The sequence below is a fragment of the Rhinopithecus roxellana genome, chromosome 11 (genome assembly GCF_007565055.1).
Source record: "Rhinopithecus roxellana isolate Shanxi Qingling chromosome 11, ASM756505v1, whole genome shotgun sequence".
Classification (NCBI taxonomy): domain Eukaryota; kingdom Metazoa; phylum Chordata; class Mammalia; order Primates; family Cercopithecidae; genus Rhinopithecus; species Rhinopithecus roxellana.
In genome coordinates this window covers 74,216,706-74,241,932 of record NC_044559.1, presented here as the reverse complement: position 1 = coordinate 74,241,932, position 25,227 = coordinate 74,216,706, and the positions used below count along the sequence as shown (strand labels likewise).

The window sequence follows — 25,227 nt, the reverse complement described above, 5'->3', positions numbered from 1 at the left end:
AAGCCATGCCTCTCCTACCAACAGCTGACAGGCTCATCAGGTAACGGTGGAACATCAAAGAATGAGGACTTGCTTGTGAGGTGGAACTCAACAACCATCATTTTTAACATGCTTTTAACCATCAACACTCGATCACTTAATTTTTGCTACTATACCAATATCTTAGTTGTCCCATTTTTAAAATAAAGCATATACCAGTAACTGACCAGAAAACAATTACTATATACCCATACATATGAAAGTCTATAAATAACTGGTGGGTAGAGGAGAAAGATGTAAACTGATCCTTTCTGAGATTGTAGAGGCCCAGTTTCCTCATTGTGTTCCCACATAAATACTTTCATTGCAGATACTTCAAGTGTTATGCCAGACTTATACAGAAAGAAATCCTGGAGTATGTGTTCTGAATGTGTTGGTAAAGAAAGTCACTTCATTTGAGAGGTCCCTGCCCCTTCAACCTCACCCTCCTTACCAATATACATTCATCACTGAAAAGGGAAATATTTACAAAAGTTAGTTTAGTTATGTTTAAATATTATGTTTAGCTGTCTGGAGACCATGTTCTCAAGATTTATACAAGAAATCAAGGATTAAACTTCATAACAATTAGAAAACCACACTGTGTAAAATCAAAGACTTAGTTAAAGGAAATTAAAATAGTTTTACCATTGGTGTTAAACTGAAATGGCTCCATTTCTTCCCAACACCTGGAATCAAAACCTTTTGAACTTTCATGTAAACAAACCAGGACATGCAAAATGCTCTGTCTGCAGCAAGGTACCACCTCTGCACAGGCATTTGGGTGAAAAATGTGGAAAATGCCTGAGGACTCTTTGAAGCAGCTTAGTAGAAGTGAGAGCAGGAAAGAGGCTCTTCTCTAGGGTAAGTTTGTTTAGTAGAAAGTAAGCAAGTTGTCAGGGTAAAAGTTGACAATGTTGATTCCAACAGTTTGAACTGCGAATAAACATCCAAAGGGATTATGTTACTGAGAATTAGAAAAGAATCCACTAAACTCAATAGAACACTTGCGTTTTCAAAGATAATATGCCTCCAAGCCATACTCTGGAGCCTCGGTTTAGGGGTTAGAATTACCCTAAGCCCTTTCTATGCCACATTAAAGAACACAAGGTTTGACCCCTCTAACAAGTGCCTAAATATATTAGAATAAAGATGGAATAAAAATATTTCATTTCCACTCATTGAACTGGAAAATATTACACACACACACGCACACTTATAAACACACATGCACACATACATATGAGGTTGACTGAAAAAACCTGAAGAAACATCTATGCTCTTCCCAAACATCTAAACTTAAACCAAGTTTCACTAACCAATTTAGGGAAATACATGCATTGGCCATAAATCACTTTTAAGTTTTCCCTTCTTAATGACCTATCAAAGAGCAAAAAACAGGGCCTATACTTATGAAATCCATAATCCCCTTCTCTGCTCACCAAAGCCACGTTTAAGTCTGGCTTTCATCTCATGCTGTTGGGTTTTTCACCAGGTACAAGATGAAAAGCTGGAAGAGTCTCTTACTTTTCTAAAAGCAAAACAATTTGGTTGCCACTCAGCAATTCCTGGTGACATGCCAAGAAGTCTGTAAAAAAAAAAAAAGTTAAAGTTTTCCTAACTTAGAGCTTACAAAAATAAGTGTGAGATGTTCATAGCCTGTCAGACAATCCATCTTTTAATTTTTTAATATTCATAAACAAGGGAAAACACATACTTTTGACTTGTTTATTTGGAGCAATATAATGTAGGTCTGCCTTATGTGGTCTCAAGAAAATGGAGGTAACTTGGACTGCTCTTCTGAGTTCATCTCAAATGCTTAATGATTCTCACATAATATTCTGCTATTACAATCTTTTCCAAAGCCTGACAAAAACACTCAGCTCGTTTGCTCATTACCAGCAAGTTTGCAAGCAGCCCTGAAAAAAGTTGATTCTCCTTGCAGCCCTGACACATATTCGCTTTCCTCCTAGAACCAAGGATGTAAGGGAGCATGACTCAGTCTCATAGCCTCTTTGTTCTTAAAAAGAAAATCAAATTCCCCAGATATTTCCAAACTCCACCAAGAATAGAACATTCTCTGCTCTGCCTGAAGATCATTATCTCTTTTACATTTCATCTTTATATTCACTGGGTTCACAGAAAGGGCATACATGGAAAGAGGAAAATAGCTGCTTCTTAAAAGACACCAAATTTAGTATTCTCTCAAATCTACTGGCACACATCTAGAAAGTCACATTTTTAAAGGCTTCATTAGGTTTTCATTGGTTCTGTGTTTTGAGAAGAAAACACATGCTGAATCACCCATAACTTCAAACCAAAATATATCTGCAAACTACAAGGAATATTTGTAATAGAAAGACAAGTCATTACAATTTAAAAAATGATATAGTAGGTGTAGACAGACAGATGTGTACCCCAAATAACAAGTTACTAACTGAATGCTCTAAGATTTCAACCAGCTCCAACAGCCTTACCTGTTAATATGAGATTACTGTAAGTATTGGAGAATTGCTCCTTTAGAAGAACCAGATGCATCTGAGCTGCCTTCTCCCTTTGGAGCTCCAGCATAACATCAGGGTGCTGGGCAATCTTGCAGCCTTTCTGTTTATCTAAGGCAACATCACTTCGAACAATGTCTACAAAAAGAAAGAAAGAAGGCAGGCAGCAAAAACTAAAACAAAACAAAAAATAATACACCATCAAAGTCTTGTTTCACCCAAAATGACAGAATTAATAAGCTACCAACATTTTTATTAGCCTAAAGAGATGCATAAGTAATCAATCAGAAGGCTCTCCAACTCCATGACATATCCTGAAAGTTCCTCTGGTCATTTCCAAATTCTTGGGAGATCTATCTGTTCCTTAGCTCTCTCTGACATCATTTAAAATTCTCACTCCTCAATTCTCCTTCCCAACTCACCTTCAGGACTTATTTACCTCCTGGGGCCTTTTCTTAAGATATCTTACCATTTTCCATGTGAAAAAGTATTATAATACAATTTTGAATACTAGTAACTATGAAGGTCATTCTCTCTACCTCGTGCTAAAGACCAGCTCCAGCATGTGTATTTAGGATACTTGGTCTATTTTTAAATTCACCTGCCAGCCAGCCTACTCAGCTCAAGTTAGAGCTGCCGATCTATGGCTCACCTGGTCAGGGTTTTTTCTGCTATTTTTCATGTACCTCGAGTAAAATAGTTTAATTCTGACTCAGTAATCATTCTTTCAATCCAGAAATATTTTTTGAGTCACTGAAGAGAGGACAGGAGGTCTAGAGTCATGGCAGATCTGCCTTTTCCCCAATTATTTTTCCATACTGCTTTTTATACTTCGGTATGATTTTCATTCAAAGCAGATGTAGTCTCCAGAAAACAGCTTCCTCAAAAAGAAAAAAAATCACACAGAATGCTTTGGCTGGGTGCGGTGGCTCACGCCTGTAATCCCAGCACTTTGGGAGGCCAAGGCAAGCAGACCACAAGGTCAGGAGTTCAAGACCAGCCTGACCAATATGGTGAAACCCTGTCTCTACTAAAAATACAAAAAACTAGCCAGGCATGGTGGCATGCACCTGTAGTCCCAGCTACTTGGGAGGTTGAGGCAGGAGAATCGCTTAACCCAGGAGGCGGAGGTTGCAGTGAGCCGAGATTGCGCCACTGCACTCCACTCCACCCTGGGCAATACAGGGAGACTCTGTCAAAAAAAAAAAAAAAAAAAAAAAAAATGCTTCCCAATTAGCAGGAAGCTCTCGTGCCCTAAAGTTATTTATTAATTTTTTACAAATTAAAATATAATTCAACTGATTATCATAGGTATAAATGATACCATCAGCAGTAATCTAGGTGGCAACTCCAAAAACTTGCAAGTTTTGCATAACAAAACTGAAGAATTTTAATGGAGCTAAAAAATAACTGCTTTGCCACTTTTGACACCAATGACTTTGGAAAGAATAAAACTAATGCCCATGTTAATGGTACTAAAAGGAAAGCTATATTCAGTGACACTTAAGAGAAAATAGGGCATATGGCAAAAAGGGTGGAATACTGTTCTGGAGAAGTAGTCTTTTCTTTCAGATTTCTAAAAGAAAAGCCCAGGTATAAATACAAACCCATGACTATGAGGGTTAGGATGTGTGGCACACAAAGATAACCCAGATGTGAAAATGGTCCTCACTAACTCTTAGATTAAAACAGGAGAGCTGAGTAGAAATAATGCAGTATTTATGCCTAAACATGTATATACCGATTTCTTGAATATGGGTAATAAAGTGAACTCATTTAACAAATAACTAGTCTCACAGATTTTCTGAGACTTAAATACAAAAATTGGGTAAATTAGTTCAAGAATATACTAGATTTTAAGACAATTCAATAGAAGTCAAGAGGAATAATACAGTTTACATTTATATAAATTATATTCTATAAAACTTTTTGGATTACATCATCTAATTGGATCCTTCCAAAAATCCTATCAAAGTAAATGGCAGACATTGTTGACTGGCTGACCCAAACCCTAAACACAATCCCTTCTCCCTTGCCTTTATCTATTATAGAGACTGAAAGGCTACACTATACAATTTCCCAGCTTTCCTCACAGAAAAAGGGTAGTCATGTAACATGGTTCTGGAAAATGAGCTGCAGGCAGACATCTTAAAGGGGGACTTCCCTTGTCAGATTAAAAGAGAGAGCCTCACTAAGAGAAACTCAGTTTTTCCCTTTAGTCCTTTAGTCCCTCCTATTCTCTATGTCTGAAACGTAGATATGAAGCCCAGAGTTCTAGGAGCCACTTTGTAGCCTTGAGTCAAGAAGCAAGAGTAGGGGTCGGGCACAGTGGCTCACGCCTGTAATCCCAGCACTTTGGGAGGCTGAGGCAGGTGGATTACTTGAGGTCAGGAGTTCAAGACCAGCCTGGCAACACAGTGAAACCCCATCTCTATTAAAAATTAAAAAATTAGCTGGGCGTGGTGGCACATGACTGCAGTTTCAGCTACTCAGGAGGCTGAGGCAGGAGAATTGCTTGAACCAGGGAGGCGGAGGTTGCAGTGAGCCGAGATCGTGCCACTGCACTCCAGCCTGGGCAACAGAGTGAGGCTCCATCTCAAAAAAAAAAAAAAAAGAAGAAGAAGAAGAAGAAGAAGCAAGAGGGTAAAGGATTACACACTAAAGGTGTTGAACAGAAAAATGGAAAGAGCTTAAGTCCCTAACGTCTTTATTGACTTACCATAACTGTGCTAAACTGCCTATCTCTTAATTTCTTGTCATATGAGGCAAATATACTAATTATGTAAGTCGTTAATAGTCAGTTACTTGTTTTTAAAATTTTAACCTGCTATATAATCCTAAATGATAAAGAACACCATTATCACCTCTATCTTAAATACAAGGTAACTGAGGTCCACAAAGCTTGACTTGCACAAGTTCACATAACCTGGTCAGTTCTCAAATCCAGGGATATTCAAAGCCAATTTCTGTGCTCTTTCCAGAGCTCCTATATGAAACTCATGAGCTTAATAGTAGAATTACATTAAACAATAAAAGGAGGAACTAAAAAGAAAAACTGAATTATACTATTACAATGGCATTCCATAGACTGTCCATGTGGAAAAGAAATATGGATGATGCTTTCTCAGAAAAGATTATAAAACTTGTATCAAAACATACTATAAAAAGTGAAGGAGAGTTTCAATTATCCTGATATCTTCTGATATAAGTCTAATTTGAAGAGTAGAATACCAACTAAACTCCCTATTTCCTATCTAATAAATATATTGCTCAGAATGCAGCAGAAGCAACAATTACAACTGATATCCTCAATATCATTCCAACAAGAACCTTGAAATAAAGTGACTACATTACCTTTATATTAATAACAGTAAGAAAAGAAAACTGTGAACATGGCCAAACATATGTCCTAAACTTTAGAAAAGCAGATTTCAAAAATATTTAGGGAAAAATTAGATACGCTGTATCTGAAGTAAAAGTATGGATTCCTTATTCAACTCTAATCTGTTTGAAATTGTATCAATGACTAGATAAACACAAAGCAAAGATACTTATTAAAGAAGCACATGGTAATATATCTGGGGGAAGAGTTAGTATCATCTATGACACACTCAAAGTTCAAAATTATCTTGGAAATCTAAAAACTTGTGCTGAAATCCAAAAAATGGAAGATAAAGACATGAACACAAAGTCCGACATTTATACTGAAAATTAACGACATAAGATTTAAGATGGGAAAGCCAGACCAAACAGAAGCTCATATACTTAAGATCTTATTAAGATTTGTAGGCTTTGATTGAATACTAGCTTAATATAAGTCGGTACTATGATATTGCTGCCAAAATGATTAATGCAATCTTAGTCTAAATTAACAGAACCAAAACATGCAGAATAAAGGAGGCAACACAGCTATGCTACATTCCATGCCTACCAAGTGCAGCACAGTCAAGAGTTTGGAGTCAAGCAGACCTCTGTTCAAATCCTAGCTTGGTACTCGCTTATTAGTTAAAAAAGTGGCAGACAAAATACCTTTCTAAGTTTCCATTTCTTTATCTAATGTTGTACAGATACACAAAAGGCATTGCACTATGCATACAATAAGAGCACAATGAAGAGTACCTATAATTATTTTTCTAATTAGTATCCTGCTTATGGTATTGTATATTTCCAGCTATAATAGCCTCAGATGAATCCTGATAATCTAGAGTACATCCAAAGAAAAGTACAAATATGGAAAATAATGTTGATCTTTTAAAATAGCTGAAACTATGATACAGTGGACTTTGGGGACTCGGAAGGAAGGGCAAGAGTCAGGTGACGAATGGAAGACTATACACTGGGAACAGTGTATACTGCTTGGGTGATGGGTGCACCAAAATCTCTGAAATCACCACTAAATAACTTATGCATGTAACCAAACACCACCTGTCCCCCCAAAACTATTGAAATTTTTAAAATAAACAAATACATACATATATATACACAAAATAAAATAAAACAAAATAGGTGAAACTGAGCCTGGCAAACAAAGAGCCAAAGATGACTTGCTTTCACATACAGAAGAAATAGTTGACTGATTCTGTGTAAATCCAAAAAGCCAAACATGATGGGAGTACCCAAAAAACAAACCTACTGATCAGTTCCACGTGAGAAAACTTTTTTAACAACAGAAGCTGTCAAATAAGAAAAAGGACTACTTCATGAAGGAGTAAGTTTCCCATCCCTGGAGATATTCAAGCAGAGAATGGGCGACCCAGGCATAATGAAGTAATTTCAATACAGATATTAAAACCTGCCAGACACAAGATTAGATACTTTCACCTATATTATGTGAGGCAATATAGCAGGATGGTTAAAAAGCACAGGTTTTGAATTCAAATATATATAGAAGTTTGGATTCCTCTAGTACTAATATCTGAGAGCTCTTGGACAAACCACTAAATCTCTCAATGCCTTTCCTAATAAAGAAGGGAATTTCCTTTTCTAGAAACATGAAAATACCAATAGCTTAATTACAATGAACTTATCACAGTAATAGAGACATATTAGGCATTCAACAAGTGCCAGATGTTTCAGTGGTTGTCAATAATAACATCACATTGTAATATCAGAAAGTTATTACTGGAGGATAGTATTTTTCAGGTCATTTCAACACTTTTATAGTTCCAAAAAAATGTGTGCTTTTCTTGTGTCTTTATCAGCCATAATACAAAGAATAAAGACTCAAAGCCAGAAAACTTAGATATAAATTTAACTAATTTACCAAATAATCATAAAACTCTAAACTAAAAATTAAAAACATTATGCTTATTTTTTTTTCCTGGTATACCAAACTGGGGAGTTGCTGGCCTGGATGATCTCTAAGTCTCTTTATTGCCCCTGCTAGTTCTTCCCTCTTATAGATATTCTTTGTTGTTATGTAATCAAAGTAGTTCCAAACTTGAGTCCAAACATCAAGCTATCCATACTCCTCTTCCCATCTCCCCTTATGATCCTTATCCTAGTATATAATTCAAGGATGCCAAAATACCCAATACATACCCTGACAGATGCAACAAAGGAGTGGGCATCTAGCACCAAAGTTGATGCACTAGAATCCATTTATTGTCTATAATTATTTCTGGATATCTAGGTACAAAAGCATTTGTATTTTTGTTTATTCTTTCTTCCACACCTTTTCCATAAACTAACCAGTTAGTAACCCACAGCAGTGCTAGCCTAAGGTAGCGGTTCTGGTTGAGGCAAATGACAGACTGGCAGACCAGCCAAACAAAAAATTTTTTAAGACAGTGTCTTACTCTGTCACCCAGGCTGGAGTGCAGTGGCATGATCATAGCCCACCACAGCCTCGAACTCCTAGGCTCAACCAATCCTCCCACCTTAGTGTCCCAAACAGTCAGAACTACAGGGACACACCACCATACCTGGCTAATTTTTAAAAATTTTGTGTAGAGATGAAATCTCATTATGTTTCCTAGGCTGGTCTCAAACTCCTTGTCTCAAACAATCCTCCTGCCTCAGCCTCCCAAAGTGCTGGTATTACAGGCATGAGCCACCACATCTGGCCTAGCTAAACACTTTAATAGAAAGACCCTGGCACTTCAGGAGACATAGAATGAGCTATATATGCTTTCCACACAAGCTTGGCTGACTAGCAGGCTATGTGCACATGCAAGGGAGCCCCAACATAGGCTAAGTTCTTCACACATAACTGGCTAATGGGGAGGCTATGCACAAACATGGGAAAGACCCAAGAGATCAGGAGGAAAGAATAAAGTGAAAAAGACCGAAAAAAATGCCACAAAACTTAATGTGTTTATCAATCCACAAAGAAATCCATCAGCTGAAAGTAAAAACATTAAGGATCCAAAATGTTTGAAACATCCTCTGAAGAGTCATTGGCTGATCACTAAGCTATGCAGACTCAGAAGCAAACCCTAGGAAACCAAGTTAAAAAATAAAAATAAAAATTTTAAAAACTGTAAAGAAATATCAGTAACAGCACAACAAAAAGATATTAAGTCCACATAACTTACTAAAAAACAGAGAAAACATAAAACAACAATTGTCATGGAAAAAAAAAAGAACTACTTTGATCACAAAACAACAAAGATCAGCAAGAGGGGAATGCTATAGATTGGCTATAATCTATCTAAAATAGCCAGTTTCCAATAAAATATTACAAGCCATGCAAAAAAATAGGAAAGTGTAAACCACATTTGGGGTGGGGGGAAGCAGTCAATAGAACTAACTCTATATGGACCCAGCAGAAAAAAATTCTTAAAAAGATATATGTTTTTAAAATTACAAAGAAGCCACATTTAAATAATTAAAAAGTTATGATTCAATAAGTAGGGGACCAAGATTAAAAAATAAAACTTTATTTTTAAAAAGAACTAAATGAATATTCTAGAGTTGAAAAGTAGAGTAACTGAAATGAAAAATACACTAGATAGGCTTAACAGCAGATTTGAGAAAGGAGCAGGAAAAAAAAAGGTGAAGACAGGTAAATAGAAATGACCTAACCTGAAAAACAAAGAGAAAAAAGGCCAAGGAAAAATGACCACAGCCTCAGAGAATTATGGGACTACATGAAGCAATCAAACATATGCATAATGGGAGTCCTACAAGAAGAGGAAAAATAAAGGGCAGAATTGTTTGAAGAGACAATGACCAAAAACAGTCAAAATTTGATAAAAATCATTAATCCACAGATTCAAGAAGTACAACAAACCTCAAGTACAAGTACAACAAAACTCAGCACAAAGATATCCACATCTAGATACATTATAATAAAAATGTTAAAAGCCCAAGATAAAAAGAAAATCTTAAAAGCAGGTAGGAAAAAAACTAATCCATAAAGGGGGCAAGCAATACAATTAATGGCTGACTTCCTCCAATTTGAAACAATGCAGACTAAAAAGCAGTAGAATGGCATTTACAAAGTGCTAAAAGTAATAGCAAGACCCTGTCTCTTAAAAAAAATAAATAAATAAAGGAAAAATTTAGCCAGACATGATGGCACGCACTTATAATCCCAGCTATTCAGGAAGCTGAAACAGGAGGATTGCTTGAGCTCAGGAGTTTGAGGTTGCAGTTACCTATGACTGCACCACTGCACTCCAACTTGGGCAACAGAGTTAGACCCTATCTCATAAATAAATACCGCTAAAAGAAAACTTTTGACAATCAATAATTCTATGTTCAGCAAAACTATCATTCAAAATTGAAGGCAAAATAAAGTCATCTCCATACTTTTTTTAAAAAGAGGCCGGGCACGGTGGCTCACGCCTGTAATCCCAGCACTTTGGGAGGTCGAGGCGGGCAGATCACGAGGTCAGGAGATCAAGATCATCGTAGCTAACACGACGAAACCCTGTCTCTACTAAAAATACAAAAAATTAGCCAGGCGTGGTGGTGGGCGCCTGTAGTCCCAGCTACAGGAGGCTGAGGCGGGAGAATGGCATGAACCTGAGAGGTGGAGCTTGCAGTGAGCCGAGATCACGCCACTGCACTTCAGCCTGGGCAACACAGCGAGACTCCATCTCAAAAAAAAAAAAAAAAAGACTGAGAGAATTTGTTGCTAGCAGACCTGTAACACAAGAAATATTAAAGAAAGTACTTCAGGTTAAAAGGCAATGATATCAAGTAGTAACTCAAATACACAGGAAGAAATGAAATACACTAGAAATTGTAAATATGTAAATAAACAAAAATCTTTTTCTCTTTTACATGTTTTAAAAACTCGTAAGATTATATAAAGAAGAAAATATGTTTTAGTTATATCATATATAGATGTAATAGTAATATATAGAACAAAATTAACACAATAGAAAGTATAAGAAAAGAAGCTATATTTGAGTAAAGTCGTGGTAATTTATAAAAATTAAGTTAACATTAACCTGAAATCGACTGTGACAAATTAAGATGCACAGTAAATCCCTGGAGCAACTAAGAAAATAACTGAAAATAACATAGTGTGAAAATCAACAGAGTAATTAACTGACTAGTCTTTTTAAGAATCTTAATAATCCATTTAACAAAAAGAAGGCAGTTAACAAAAGAAATATAGAAAATATCAAAGTGAAAGACATAAATTCAATCATATTAATAATTGCACTAAATTTTAATGGACCAAACAGTCTAATCAAAAGAGAGATCGTCAGATTGAGTTTCAAAAGATTCATGAGACACAGTTTAAACAGTGCTTAGAGAGAAATTTATAGCTTTACACATCTATATTCTAAAAAAGGAAAGTTCTCACATCAATAATCAATCAATAATCTAAATTTGCACTTATAAACTAGAAAAATAAGAAAAATTTAAACACAAAACAAGCAAAAAAAAGGGTCAGAATGGAAATCAATGAACTAGAAAACAAAAAGATCAGTCAATAAAACAAAATACTGATTATTTGAAAAGATTAATACAATTGAAAAACCTTAAGCTAGGATGACAAAGAAAGAAGACACAAACCACCAAAATCGATAGGGAGGGAGGCATTTTCAAAAGATTTCAACATTTTCAAAATGACAAAATTATAATGATAGAAAACAGATTATAAAGAGGTTGCATGAGGGAGTTGCTTTTGCTTGGTGAAACAGTTCTGCATTCTCATTGTTATATTGGTTATACAAATTCATACATGCAATAAAATTTCATTGAACTATACATGCACACACATAGAAGAAATGAGTGTATGTAAAACTGGTAAAATATGAATAAAGTCTGTAGCTTACTTAACTTTCTGTACAACTTCTGCAAGTTTTTATAAGTCTAAAGTTATTTCAAAATATTTTTTAAAGAATTTGGACCCTTACCTTACACCATATACAAAAAAAACCTCAAAATGAATCACAGACCTAAATATAATATCTAAAGCTATACATTTTCTAGAAGAAAATATAAGAAAAAAATTTGTATCCTTATATTAAAGATTTCTTAATTATGACACCAAAAGTATAATTCAAAATAGAAAAATATAATAAATTGAACTTCAGCAAGAGTAAGTGTTCGCTCTTTAAAAGATACCATTAGGCCAGGCACGGTAGCTCATGTCTGTAATCCCAGCACTTTGGGAGGCTGAGGTGGGCAGATCACCAGGGGCTCAAGACCAGCCTGGCCAACATGGTGAAACCCCATCTCTACTAAAAATACAAACGTTAGCAGGGCATGGTCGCACATGCCTGTAATCCCAGGGACTTGGGAGGCTGAGGCACAAGAATCACTTGAACCTGAGAGGCGAATATTGAAATCAGCCAAGAATGCACCACTGCACTCCAGACTCTGACTGAAAAAAAAAAAAAGATATCATTAAGCTAATGAAAAGATAAACCACCAACTGAGAAAATATTTTAAAATTACATATATGATAAAATATATATAAAGAATGTTTTACACCTTGATAAAGACAACCCAATTTTTAAAATGGACAAAAGATCTGAATAGACATTTCACCAAAGACATACAAATGGCTAATAGCCCATAAAATTATACATAATATCATTATTCATTAGAGAAAAGCAAACTAAAACCACAATGAGATACTACTACTCACCCACTAGAATAGTTATAACCCAGAAAACCGACAATACCAAGTGCTGCCAAGAATGTGGAGAAACAAGAGCCCTCATACATTACTGATGGGAATGCAAAATGCTGTACACTTTGGAAAACACATTGGCAGTTTCTTAACACGATAAACTTGCTGTACAACCTAACAAACTCACTCCTGAGAGCCTACTCAACAGAAATGAAAGCATATGTCCACATAAAGATTTCTACATGAGGTTGGGCATGGTGGCTCATGCTTACAATCCTAGCACTCTGAGTGGCCAGGGTGGGACGATGGCTTGAGGCCAGAAGTTTGGCACCAGCCTGGGCAATATAAGGGGACTGCATCTGTACAAATAATTAAAAAATTAGCCAGACGTGGTGGCATGTGCCTGTAGTCCCAGCTACTCAGGAAGCTGAGGCAGGAAGACAGCTTCAGCCTAGGAGTTTGAGGATATAGTGAGCAATGGTCCCATCACTGCACTCCCACCTTGGTAACAGAGTGAGACTGTTCAAAAAAAAATGGACTTGTACATGAATATTTATAGTAGCATTATGCATAACAGCCAAAACTGGCAACAACCCAAATGTCCAGAAACTAGTAAATGGATAAACAAAATGTGGCATATCCATAAAATAAAATGCCATTCAGAAATAAAAAGAAACTAATTACTAATAAATTCTAGACCTGGATAACCTCAACAACATTAGACTAGATTTTGTGTCTGGTGAAAGAAGCCAGACATAAAAAGACCACTTATTATGACTTCATTTATGTGAAATTTCTGGAGAACGCCAATCAATTGACAGAAAGCATATCAGTGGTTTCCTAAGACTGGGATGGGGGCAGGGCTTGATTTTAAACAAGCATAAGAATGTTCTAAAACTGGATTATGATAATTATTGGAAGCCTTTATACATTTCATAGAAATAATTAAACTATATACTTGTAATGGGTGAATTTTATGAAAATATGTAAATTATAACTCCATAAAAAGCTATCAAAAAGTCACAAAAATAATACATCCATGTTCACAGCAGCACTATTTACAGTAGCCAAAAGGTAGAAGTAACTCAAGTGTCTATCAATAGACAAAGGGATAAGCAAAATGTGATAAATACATAAAGAAGAATATTATTCAACCTTAAAAGAAAGGCAGTCTTGCCATATGCCACAATGTGGATGAACCTTGAGGACATGATGCCAAGTGAAATAATGCAGGCACAAAAAGATAAATACTGTATGATTCCATTTATATGAGGTACCTGGGGGAATCAAATGTATAGAGACAGTAGAAGGGTGGTTGACAGAGGCTAAGGAGAGTGGGTATGGAGAGTTATTTTTTAACAGGTACAGAGTTTAGTTTTGCAATATGATGAGTTCTGGAGACAGATGGTGGCAATGGTCTGTACAACAACTATGAATGTACTTAATAACACTGAATCATACACTCAAAAATGGTTATAATGGTAAATTCTGTTCTGTGTATTTAACTACAGTTTTTAAAAATTTTAAGTAACAGAAATAAAAATAAAAAGAAACAGAGCTACATAGTTTTCTCTGTAGTTTAAAATGAACCATCTTAAAACCTTGGGACTTCAATACCATTGTTACATCATGTATATTCTGTTTCTCTGCAGATTACATGAGATTGCATATTAAAACTTGGATAGACTTTTGTATGCTGCTGTTACAGTGCTGGGTCCAGAAGAATCAGGTGCAGACCTGAAAGAATGCTTTGGCTTCCCTAAAACTGGAGCCACTCCCTTCCCTCCTGTCTTCAATGCAGCCAGAAAAGGAAGCAGCAGCAAGAAAAGATGCTGACTTTTCCTCAGATCCTTGAAATAGATTCACAGAAGAGTTTCTGTGCTGAGATCCTAATATTCCCAAGCCAAAGTACTCATTATCTACCCTATTCTCCCTCTAAATAACTTGTCCTTAAATTTCCCTAGTCTTCTAGTCTCTGACCCTCAGTCATCTTTTCTTTCTTTTTCCCTGTCCCTTCAGTTTACCAAGTTTATCCACTTTGGCTTCAAAATGTCTCAGTGTTGTCTCCTTCTTTTCAATTCCAATTAATACTATCTACTTCATATCTGGATAACTAAAACAGTCCAAAACAACATCCATAAATCCAGATTCATAGATCTCCAGGGCATTCAGCATACTATCTTTAGAAAATAGCCTTCATGGCTGGGCGAGGTGGCTCATGCCTGTAATCCCAGCACTTCGGAAGGCTGAGGCGGGCAGATCACGAGGTCAGGAGATCAAGACCATCCTGGCGAACACGGTGAAACCCCGACTCTACTAAAAATACAAACAAATTAGCCAGGCATGCTGGCAGGCACCTGTAGTCCCAGCTACTTAGGAGGCTGAGGCAGAAGAATGGCGTGAACCCAGGAGGCGGAGCTTGCAGTGAGCCGAGATCTCACCACTGCACTCCAGCCTGGGCGACAGGGCAAGACTCCATCTCAAAAAAAAAAAAAAAAAAAAAAAAAAAAGCCTTCATTTTAACATTGTTTTCATAATAAAATATTTTAATGTACAAAAAATGCCCATTCACATCCATGCACCCTCACACTCTATTCTTTGATAAGATTTTGCCATATTTCCTTCAGATTTAAAGAAATAAAATAGTTCAAAAATGCTTAAAGTCCTCAGTTTACCACTCTGCAATGACATTCTCCTTCCTCTTTCCACCTCCTAGAAAGATAACCACCATCATAAATCCTGAAAGTAATATTCTTATATGTATGTATGTGTGTACACGTGTGTACATGTATGTGCTTTCATCATATGAATAAAAAACATATATTGGTTTACATTTTTATTGCATTTTATACAACCAAGGGAACTTATCCAAACTAAGAAACCAATGTTTACATAAATTTAATTAAGTGCATACTTTACTTAGATTTCACCAGTTTTTCTACTAATACCCATTTTCTATTCCAGGACCTAATCCAGGATCCCATATTGCATTAGTTTCCGTGACTCCTTAGTCTCCTCTGACCTGTGATAATTTCTTGATCTTTCCTTGTCTCCATTATCTTGGTGGTTTTGAAGAGTACTGGTCAGGTACTCATCAGTTTTAGGTAGAATATCCCTGGATTTGGGCTGGCCGAAGTTTCTTTGTAATTGAAGTAAGTTACAGATTGTGTGGAAAGATACCACAAAGGTATGTTTAGATCTTATTAATGGGTGAAATTAATAACCTTGTTCCCTTGGTTAAAATGAGTTCTGGTGGGTTTCTCCACTACAGAGTTACTATGTTCCCTTTGTAATTAATGAATATTTTGTAGGAGATATTTTGAGACTATGCAATACCACATTTTCCTGTAAACTTTTGCCCACTAATTTTAGCAATCCTCAGTGGATCTCACCTATACCAATTATTACTCTGGTGTTCCAATTCCTATTTTCTCAGTCCCTCTACATTTATTAATTGGAATTCTTCTATAAGGAAGAGAGTTGTCTCTTCTCCACTCATTTATTTATTCAAGCATTTTATACATATATATAAATATGAACTTATGAATATTATTTTCTTAAGTCACATTTCCTTATTTTGTTGGACAAATTATTCCAGCTTTGGCTAATGAGAGCTCTTTCAGCTCAGCTTCTGTAATTTTTTGACATATCCTCAATCTTTTTTTTTTAAAGCACTTCCTTACTTTCTGGTACCACAAATGTCCCAGGCTCATCTTGTATTTTTCCCTCCCATCCTAGAATCATCCACTCCTCGAACGAAACCTGGTTCCTTTTGTTGGAGAATAATTTTAGAAACCAAGATTTAGGCACCATGTGTTCACTGCTACTGGGGTATCACTACTTCTAGGTCCTCTCAAGTAGAAAGAGCTCGGAGAGGTATATAGGCTTACTAACTGATGTACACATATATATCGATATTTATTTCACTATCTTAAAAGGAAAAGAAGGACACACTAGCCCAACTCCAATCCAACACTGAAGAATTCATTTTAGGCCAGGCACAGTGGCGCGTGCCTGTAATCCCAGCACTTTGGGAGGCCAAGGCGGGCAGATCACAAGGTCAAAAGATCGAGACCACCCTGGCCAACATGGTGAAACCCTGTGTCTACTAAAAATACAAAATCAGCTGGGCATGGTGGCGCATGCCTGCAGTCCCAGCTACTCGGAAGGCTGAGAGAAGAGAACCGCTTGAACCTGGGAGGCGGAGGTTGCAGTGAGCCGAGATCGTGGCACTGCACTCCAATCTGGCGACAGAGAGAGACTCCGTCTCAAAAAAAAAAAGAATTCATTTTAGCATTCTCATCTTCTTATCTGTAATTTCTTTCTCTGACAGTAAAAAGCCTAGTTTTCATAAACTAGAATATATTTGCTTATTTGCTCAACACTAATATACATACAAAGTATTTTCAGAATTGCTAACCCATATTCCTTTAAGAAACATATTTACCAACTACAGTACAGTGTTGCATACTTCTTTTTTCTTTAGCCTTACAGTATCCATTCAGAATAAAGTTATTCAGCTCCTTTTTTCTCCAAGATTTCAGTATGATTGTGCCATTCATCACAATACACTTAAATTTATTTGCCAAATCTGTAGTCTGCCTTACGTTCTCCTAATATCCTGGTTGTTTCTTAAAATTTGAAGACAGTAAAATTCACTCTTTGTTGTATACAGTCCTATGGGGCTTTATTATTTATTTATCTTTATTTTATTTATTTATTTTTTTTTTTTGAGATGGAGTCTCCCTCTGTCACCCAGGCTGGAGTGCAGTGGCACAATCTCAGCTCACTGCAACCTCCGCCTCCTGGGTTCAAGTGATTCTCCTGCCTCAGCTTCCTGAGTAGCTGGGATTACAGGCACGTGCCACCACGTCCTGCTAATTTTTGTATTTTTTAGTAAAGACAGGGTTTCACCATCTTGGTCAGGCTGGTCTTGAACTCCTGACCTCGTGATCTGCCCACCTCAGCCTCCCAAAGTGCTGGGATTACAAGCATGAGCCACCACACCCAGCCAGTCCTGTGGGTTTTGATAAGTGCATAGACTCAAGTAACTACTAGCACATTACAAAACAATATGATCACCCCAAAAAACTCCCTCAGGTTACCTTCCATTATCAGCCCCTCCATCCATCCTCAGTCTGGCCAACACTTATTTGTTGTTTTTTGGTTTTGTTCATCTGTTTCTATAGCTTTCTCTTTTCCAGAATGTCATAACAGTGGAATCATACAATACATAGCCTTTGGGATATGGCTTCTTTCACTTTGCAAAATGCATGTAGAATTCACCCACGTTGTTGTGAATCAATAGTTAATTCCTTTTTATTGCTGAATAATATTCCATTGAATGGCTGAACCGTAGTTTGTTTACCCATTCACCCACTGAAGGAAATCCAGGTTGTTTCCAGTTTTTGAGAATGAATATATAGTTTCAAGAAACATTCACATACAAGTTTTCCTGTGAAAATTAGTTTTCAGTTGACTTGAGTAAATTCATGAAAGCAAAACTACAGGGTCATAAATTACACATTTAGCTTTATCAGAAACTGTCAAACTTTTTTCCAGAATGGCTGTATTATTTTGCATTCTCACCAGCATTGTATAAGAGTTCCAGGTGCTCCATACTCTCAACAATAATTGGTATTTTCAGTTTTGTTTGTTAGACTTCTAATAGAGTTATAGAGGTATCTCATTGTGGTTATTTTCAGTTATCTTTGTTCGACTTCTAACAGATTTGTAGTGGTATCTAGTTATGGTTTTAATTACCATTTCCCTAATGACAATAATGTTAAGCATATTTTCATATACTTATTTTCCATCCATTTATCTTCGTTGGTAAAGTGTATGTTCATATCTCTTGCCCATTTTTTGTTTGGTTATTTTCTAACTTTTAAAATTTTAAGAGTTCTTTATATGTTCTGGGCACAAATCCTTTATCGGATTTGTGATTTTAAAATATTCACTCCGAGCCAGGATTGCACCACTGCACTCCAGCCTGGTGACAGAGTGGGACTCCATCTCAAATAAATAAATAAACAAATCACTCCTAGTCTGTGGCTTCACTTTTTCATTAAAGCGTCTTTCACAGAGTGAAACTTTTTAAATATTGACAAAGCCCAATTTATCTATCTAGTTTTCTTTTTACGGATCATACTTTCTTTTTCCTTTTTTTGAGACAGAGTCTTGCTCTGTTGCCCAGGCTGGAATACAGTGGCGTGATCTTGGCCCACTGCAGCCTCTCCCTTCCAGATTCAAGCAATTCTCCCATCTCAGCCTCCCAAGTACCTGGGATTACAGGCATGTGCCACCACACCTGGCTAATTTTTGTATTTTTAGCAGAGACGAGGTTTCACCATGTTGGCCAGGCTGGTCTCCAACTCCTGGCCTCAAGTGATCCACCCACTTTGGCCTCCCAAAGTGCTGGGATTACAGGCATGAGCCACCATGCCCAGCCCATACTTTCAATATTATATCTAAAAACTTTTTGCTAATTCCAAGGTCACACAGATTTCTCCCTTTTCTTCTAGAAGTTTTACAAGTGTTGTGTTTTACATTTAGGTATATGATTGTTTTAGTTATTTTTTGTGTAAAGTATGAGGAATGTAGAAAGGTTTATCTTTTCACATAAGAACTTCTAATTTTTCTAGTCTCATTTGTTGAAAAGACTCTCCTTTTTGTATTGAATTGCCTTTGCATCTCTGTCAAAAATCAGTTGACATTATTTTGTGGTTCCATTTCTAAGCTCTCAATTCTGTTCCACTGATCTATGTGTTTATTCTTCTATGAACACCGTACTCCCTTGATTACAATAGCTCTACATTGTCTTGTCTTACTTTTATAAAACTGTTTTACTTATTCTAGTTCATGTGTGTGTGTGTGTATTCATGTGTATTCATGTCCATATATTCATATACCCACAAATACATATATACAGAAAAGTTTTCTATGGTTTTTGGGGATTGAGTTGAATCTACAGGTCACATCGAGAAGAACTGATATCTTAATAATACTGAGAGAGAAATGAACACATTCTCTCTCTCTCTCTCAATTTATTTGATTTCTTTCACCACTTTTTGTAGTTTTCAGCTCTATACACATAAATGTATTCTGTATACATTTTATTAGATTAGTTAGGGAAGTTCCTTACTCTTCCAGTTTGCTGAGAGTTTTTATCATGAACAGATACTGAATTTTATCAAATGCTTTCTCTGCATCTGTTGAAGTGATCAGCCTATTAACTTACACACACACACACACACACACACACACACACACACAGACACACACACACACGGCTTGTAGGAGTTTGAATTGCATTGAATTTATACATTAATTTGGAGACAACTTCAAGAAATTTCATCTTCCTATCCATGACATGACATGACATATCTCCATGTAGGGCTTCTTTTATGTTTTTCAATAAAATTTTACAATTTGCTCTATTAAAATTTGGTGCAACATTTGTCAGATTATTCATAGTACTTTGAGTTTTGCTGCCTTGATAAATGGTATCATTTTTATAGTATGTTCTAAATTTTTGCCCCTCTTTATAAAAATGCAACTGGTTTTGGCATATGGAGCTTGAATTCAGGAATTTTGATGAGTTCTCCCATTATTTCTATTTTTATCTAGAGATGTTCACGAATTCACTATGGAAATATCCTCTGCTAATAACAACAATTTTGTTTCTTCCTTCTCAACTCTTACATTTTTATTTACTTTACCTTTCTTATTTGTAGTAAGACATAAAACTTGAATTTCTGCTTATCTTAGGATGAGAGACACTGACTGCCTTTGTTCCAAAATATCTTTTCAATTATGTTCCTATGGTAAACAGTCTTGGAAGACAGAGATAGTACTTCCCTCCAGAGCAAAGGGTAGGCATGCTTACTGACCAATATAGTAAAGATAACATTTCCCTCCAGAGGAAAGGGCAGGTCTGTTTACTGCCCATTATGAAAAATTCAGGCTCCCCAAACTCAGGGTTCCCCTCCTATAACACAACCCACTGTGGCAAGGATCACCTAGTCTTATTCTTGTTGTCATATAGGAACTGAGAGTCAGGAAAACAGTGCAAAACAATTGCTGATATTCTGGCCACTGTTACTGCTGTGAAAATAAAGTCCTTTGTCTCAGATGTAGGAGTCTCACATCTTCTGCCAGCATCCATGAAACTCTGGTAGGCTACTTTTCTTAGCTTGCAAGTAGGGTAAAACCTCAGACCCTTCACAGTTCTTGTCATTACTGTGCTGGTTAGAATCTCCAGTATAAAGGTAACCTGTAAGCATCATTGGTTTCTTCCTGATTTTAAAGGGAATGCTGTAATATTTCACCATTAAACATAAAAAATGATTTCATTTCGAGGTAGATACCCTTTTTCAGGTTAAGGAGAGTGGTTAAAAAATGTCCTGACCCAGGCCAGTCACGGTGGCTCACGCCTTTAATCCCAGCACTTCGGAGGCCGAGGCAGGTAGATCACGAAGTCAGGAGATCGAGACCATCCTGCCTAACATGGTGAAACCCCGTCTCTACTAATAACATAAAAAATTAGACAGGTGTAGTGGCATGCGCCTGTGGTCCCAGCTACTCAGGAAGCTGAGGCAGGAGAATCCCTTGAACCCAGGAGGCGGAAGTTGCAGTGAGCCGAGATCACGCCACTGCACTCCAGCCTAGGTGACAGAGCAAGACTCTGTCTCAAAAAATAAATAAATAAAAATAAAAATAAAAATAAAAAGTCCTGATCCATTTAACTTATAAAACTGCATAGTTAATATAGCTTTCAAAGCGGCTGTTCTTAGACTCACAACGGAGAAGGAATATTTAGGAGGGAGTTATCAGAATATCAGAATTTCAGGCAAGACAGTGCTTCACTGTGTGCTGCCCCGCAGGACAGTTGACATTCTTGGCCTCACCAACCAGACACCAGTAGCATCCCCAGTCTCTTGGGGGAAAAAAATCCCCCTAATTTTTCAAATGTTCTCTAGAGCAGGGGTTGGCACACTTTTTCTATAAAGAGCCAGACAGAAAGTATTTTAGGTTTTGTGAGTCATATAATCTCTTGCAACTACTCAAGTCTGGGGCTGGGCTGCAACTCTCTATGGGAAATAAAGATCTTCCTTCTAAATTAAAAAAAAAAAAAAATACAACTCTGATACCAAATACAAAAGCAGCCTTATGCAATACATAAATGAATGGGTATGGCTGTGTGCCAATAAAACTATACAAAAAACAGGTGGTGGCAGAATTTGGTCTGCAGACTGTACTTTGCTGACTCCTGCTAGAGAAGAACAGGTAGACTAGAATATCCTTTCACAGATATGAAAACTGGGGCTAGGGATGAAGTGATTTACCTGAGGTTTCACAGCCATTTTGTACCAAGGAAAGATTAGACTCCAAGCCTCCTGACCGCTAATGCCCTTCTCACTGTATCACCTAGTAGAACAAATGACACTCTGGCAGGATCTGCCTCAGCAAGTATTTGTAGCCACTTCTAAATGTATGCAAATATATATGGATACTTGGCAGATATCCCTGAATATGCAAGTCTCTGCTCCAGCTCCCTCCTCTCTGGCCTGCATTGTTTCTCTAGCTTTACATCATTCCCAGATGAAGACACTATAGTTCCATCTCAAGAATGTTCATGAAAACATGCAATACAATTGGGCTGGAGGCTGAACCCAGCAGCAGCCACAACAAATCAGCATAAATCATTCATCTGCTAAACATTTCCAAAGCCCTCCTCACAGTATTGACCACAGCCATGATTTTCCATCTGTACACCAGGACTCATACCCAATCGATGCGAAGTGTATTTTCAAGTGAAAATCTCTGCAGAGCTGGATCTAATACTAATCTATACAAAGTATCAGAATGTACCAAATCTATTTCATTTCTTTCACCTGCAATTTCTGTGATTCCATCCACAATGATATTTTGTTTGGCTTGGCTGATTCTTCACAAAAGTGCTAAATAAAAGGACAGAGTACAGTCTGCCCTCTGTAACCATAAGTTTTGTGTCTGTTGATTCCACCAACCACAGATTGAAAACATTTTTTAATTGTGTCTGTACAGGTACAGACGTTTTCTTGTCATTATTCTCTAAACAATAGTGTAACAACTATTTACATAGTATTTACAATGTATTAAGTATTAAAATTAATCTAGAGATTATTTAAAGTATACAGGAGGATATGTATGGATTATATGCAAATACTACCATTTTATATCAGGTACTTGAGCATCTACAGATTTTGGTACCCACTGGAGGAACTGCAACCAATCCCCCACAAATACCAAGGGACAAATATAATCATAAAAAACAGTCAGCAGTGATATACCTAGCTTGAAGAAAGCATTCATTCTTAGAAGAGGACTGTGTTTAGATGAGAACAGCTACATAACTAGCCTAGGCCAAAACCAAGGCATGTGCCAATTCACTCAGTGTATCTGGGGTCATTTTAAACCACACTTGGTGGAATTCACACACTGGGTAGAATATCGCGCTACATTAACTAAAGTTATTCTAACTCTAAGATGCAGTTATTCCGAATTTAGGGAAAAAAGAGAGACGACTACAGTCTGGAGAAACCCTCATAGAAGATGAACTCAGCCATAAAGACAGAATTTAGATGTGGAAAAAAAAGACAGAGGTGTATTAAGAGATGGATGTAGCTCTGAATGTCCCTCTCTTACTCCTCACCTCCAAACAGAAGCTCAAGGATTATTCCAATATCAAGAAGACCCTAAAAAAACAACCTTATAAGAAAACGAGTTAGAATTGACAACACCAAAGCAGCATTCATGAGTGCCAATTAGAGCCAATACCTTGACATATTTGACCATTGAACAGTAATAATCAGAGATGGCAATGTCTGTTGGAATCTGGTATCTGAAGATCCTTTGAAAGTTAACTGAATGATGGGCAAAGACACTTGATACATCCTTTTTGATGAAGAAGCAAGTAAGTATTTAGGCCTTGGATTATGGCATCAGCAGCCTTTGCCTTCATTCTGTGACTAAAAAAAAAAAAAAACTTAACCTCTTTGACAATCGACTTTCCCCTAGAGTGTCTAGGACTGAAATGTTTATATTCCTGACTTATCGTCATTTAGGAATAACTTCACCAAAGGGCAATGTGCAAACCAAAGCTGCTAAATGCCAACATCAACCAGAAAACAAAACCAAATTCTAAAAACTTAAAACAAAGATTTAGATATCATAACTTTTTATAATTTCAACTTTTATTTTAGATTCAGGGAATGTACATGTGCAGGTTTGTTACATGGATATATTGTGTGATGCTGAGGTTTGGGATACGAATGATCCCATCATCCAGATAGTGAGCCTAGTATCCAAGAGTTAGTTTCTCAACCCTTGCGTCCCTCCTTCCCTCCCCCATTAGTCCCCAGTGTGTACTGTTGCCATCTTGAAAACATCTGAATTTTTTTATAACAATTTGTCAAGCATCATCAGTTTCTTGCCTAACCTGGAAGCAAACCAAATTTCCTCATGTGGATGGCTTTGGAGCCTCCTAGTGGCAGCCTCAGGGGACCAACAGAGCTAGGAGCCTTGTGAAGAACCAGGTTTTCTTTTTTTTTTTTTTTTTTTTTTTTTTTGAGACAGAGTCTTGCTCTGTCGCCCAGGTTGGAGTGCAGTGGCTGGATCTCAGCTCACTGCAAGCTCCGCCTCCAGGGTTTACGCCATTCTCCTGCCTCAGCCTCCCGAGTAGCTGGGACTACAGGCGCCCGCCACCTCGCCCGGCTAGTTTTTTGTATTTTTTAGTAGAGACGGGGTTTCACCGTGTTAGCCAGGATGGTCTCGATCTCCTGACCTCGTGATCCGCCCGTCTCGGCCTCCCAAAGTGCTGGGATTACAGGCTTGAGCCACCGCGCCTGGCCAACAACCAGGTTTTCAAGAGAGAGTATAATTTATGTATGCTGGTGATCAATTCAAACAAACACATCAGTTCCTACAATGTGCCCAGCACACTATATTGGACGCTAGGAATATAAAGATGAATAAATATTGGTCCTACCTACCCTCAAGGAGCTCACAGCCTACTGTGGAAACATGTAAGAACAGAAATAACTCAGAAACAATGTAGTAAGTACTTATAATCTGTATAAATTAAGAAAGGGCTTTGGGAGGCCAAGGTGAGCAGATCACCTGAGGTCAGAAGTTCCAGATCAGCCTGGCCAATGTGGTGAAACCCTGTCTCTACTACAAATACAAAAATTAGCCAGGTGTGGTGGCGCACGCTTGTAATCCCAGCTACTTGGGAGGCTGAGGCAGGAGCATCACTTGAACTTGAGAGGCGGAGGATGCAGTGAGCCAAGATTGTGCCACTGCACTCCAGCCCAGGCAAGAGTAAAACTCTGTCTCAAAAAAGGAAGAAGGAGGAGGAGGAGGAGGGGGGGGGAGGAGGAGGAGGAGGAGGAGGAGGAGGAGGAGAAGGAGGAGGAGGAGAAGGGGAAGGAGGAGAAGGAGAAGGAAGTCAGAGAATGTGTAATCAAGGGGATGACATTTTCACCAAGCCTTAAAGAGTGGATATAAGTACATTACACATTTTCATGCCTTCTTGTTTAGAATACCCCGTTTTCCACTTGCTGTCATACTCAGAATACCAAGCCTGGAGTATAGTAGGGTGGGGAGAAAGCTACGAAGCCAGGC

At 37.4% G+C, this 25,227-nt stretch overlaps 1 protein-coding gene across 4 annotated transcripts in view; it reads right to left on the bottom strand.

Annotated features, from left to right (window-relative positions):
- The window catches only part of HPSE2 (heparanase 2 (inactive)), a 790,590-nt gene that overhangs the window by 696,781 nt on the left and 68,582 nt on the right, over positions 1 to 25,227 (bottom strand). For 3 of the 4 annotated variants that reach the window (XM_010389528.2, XM_010389530.2, XM_010389529.1), the window contains exon 3: positions 2,496 to 2,657. The exons of the other annotated variant lie outside the window; for it this stretch is intronic. In XM_010389528.2, coding sequence (XP_010387830.1) covers positions 2,496 to 2,657 — 162 coding nt within the window. The remainder of the gene's footprint in view (positions 1 to 2,495; positions 2,658 to 25,227) is intronic. 4 annotated transcript variants of the gene reach the window in all.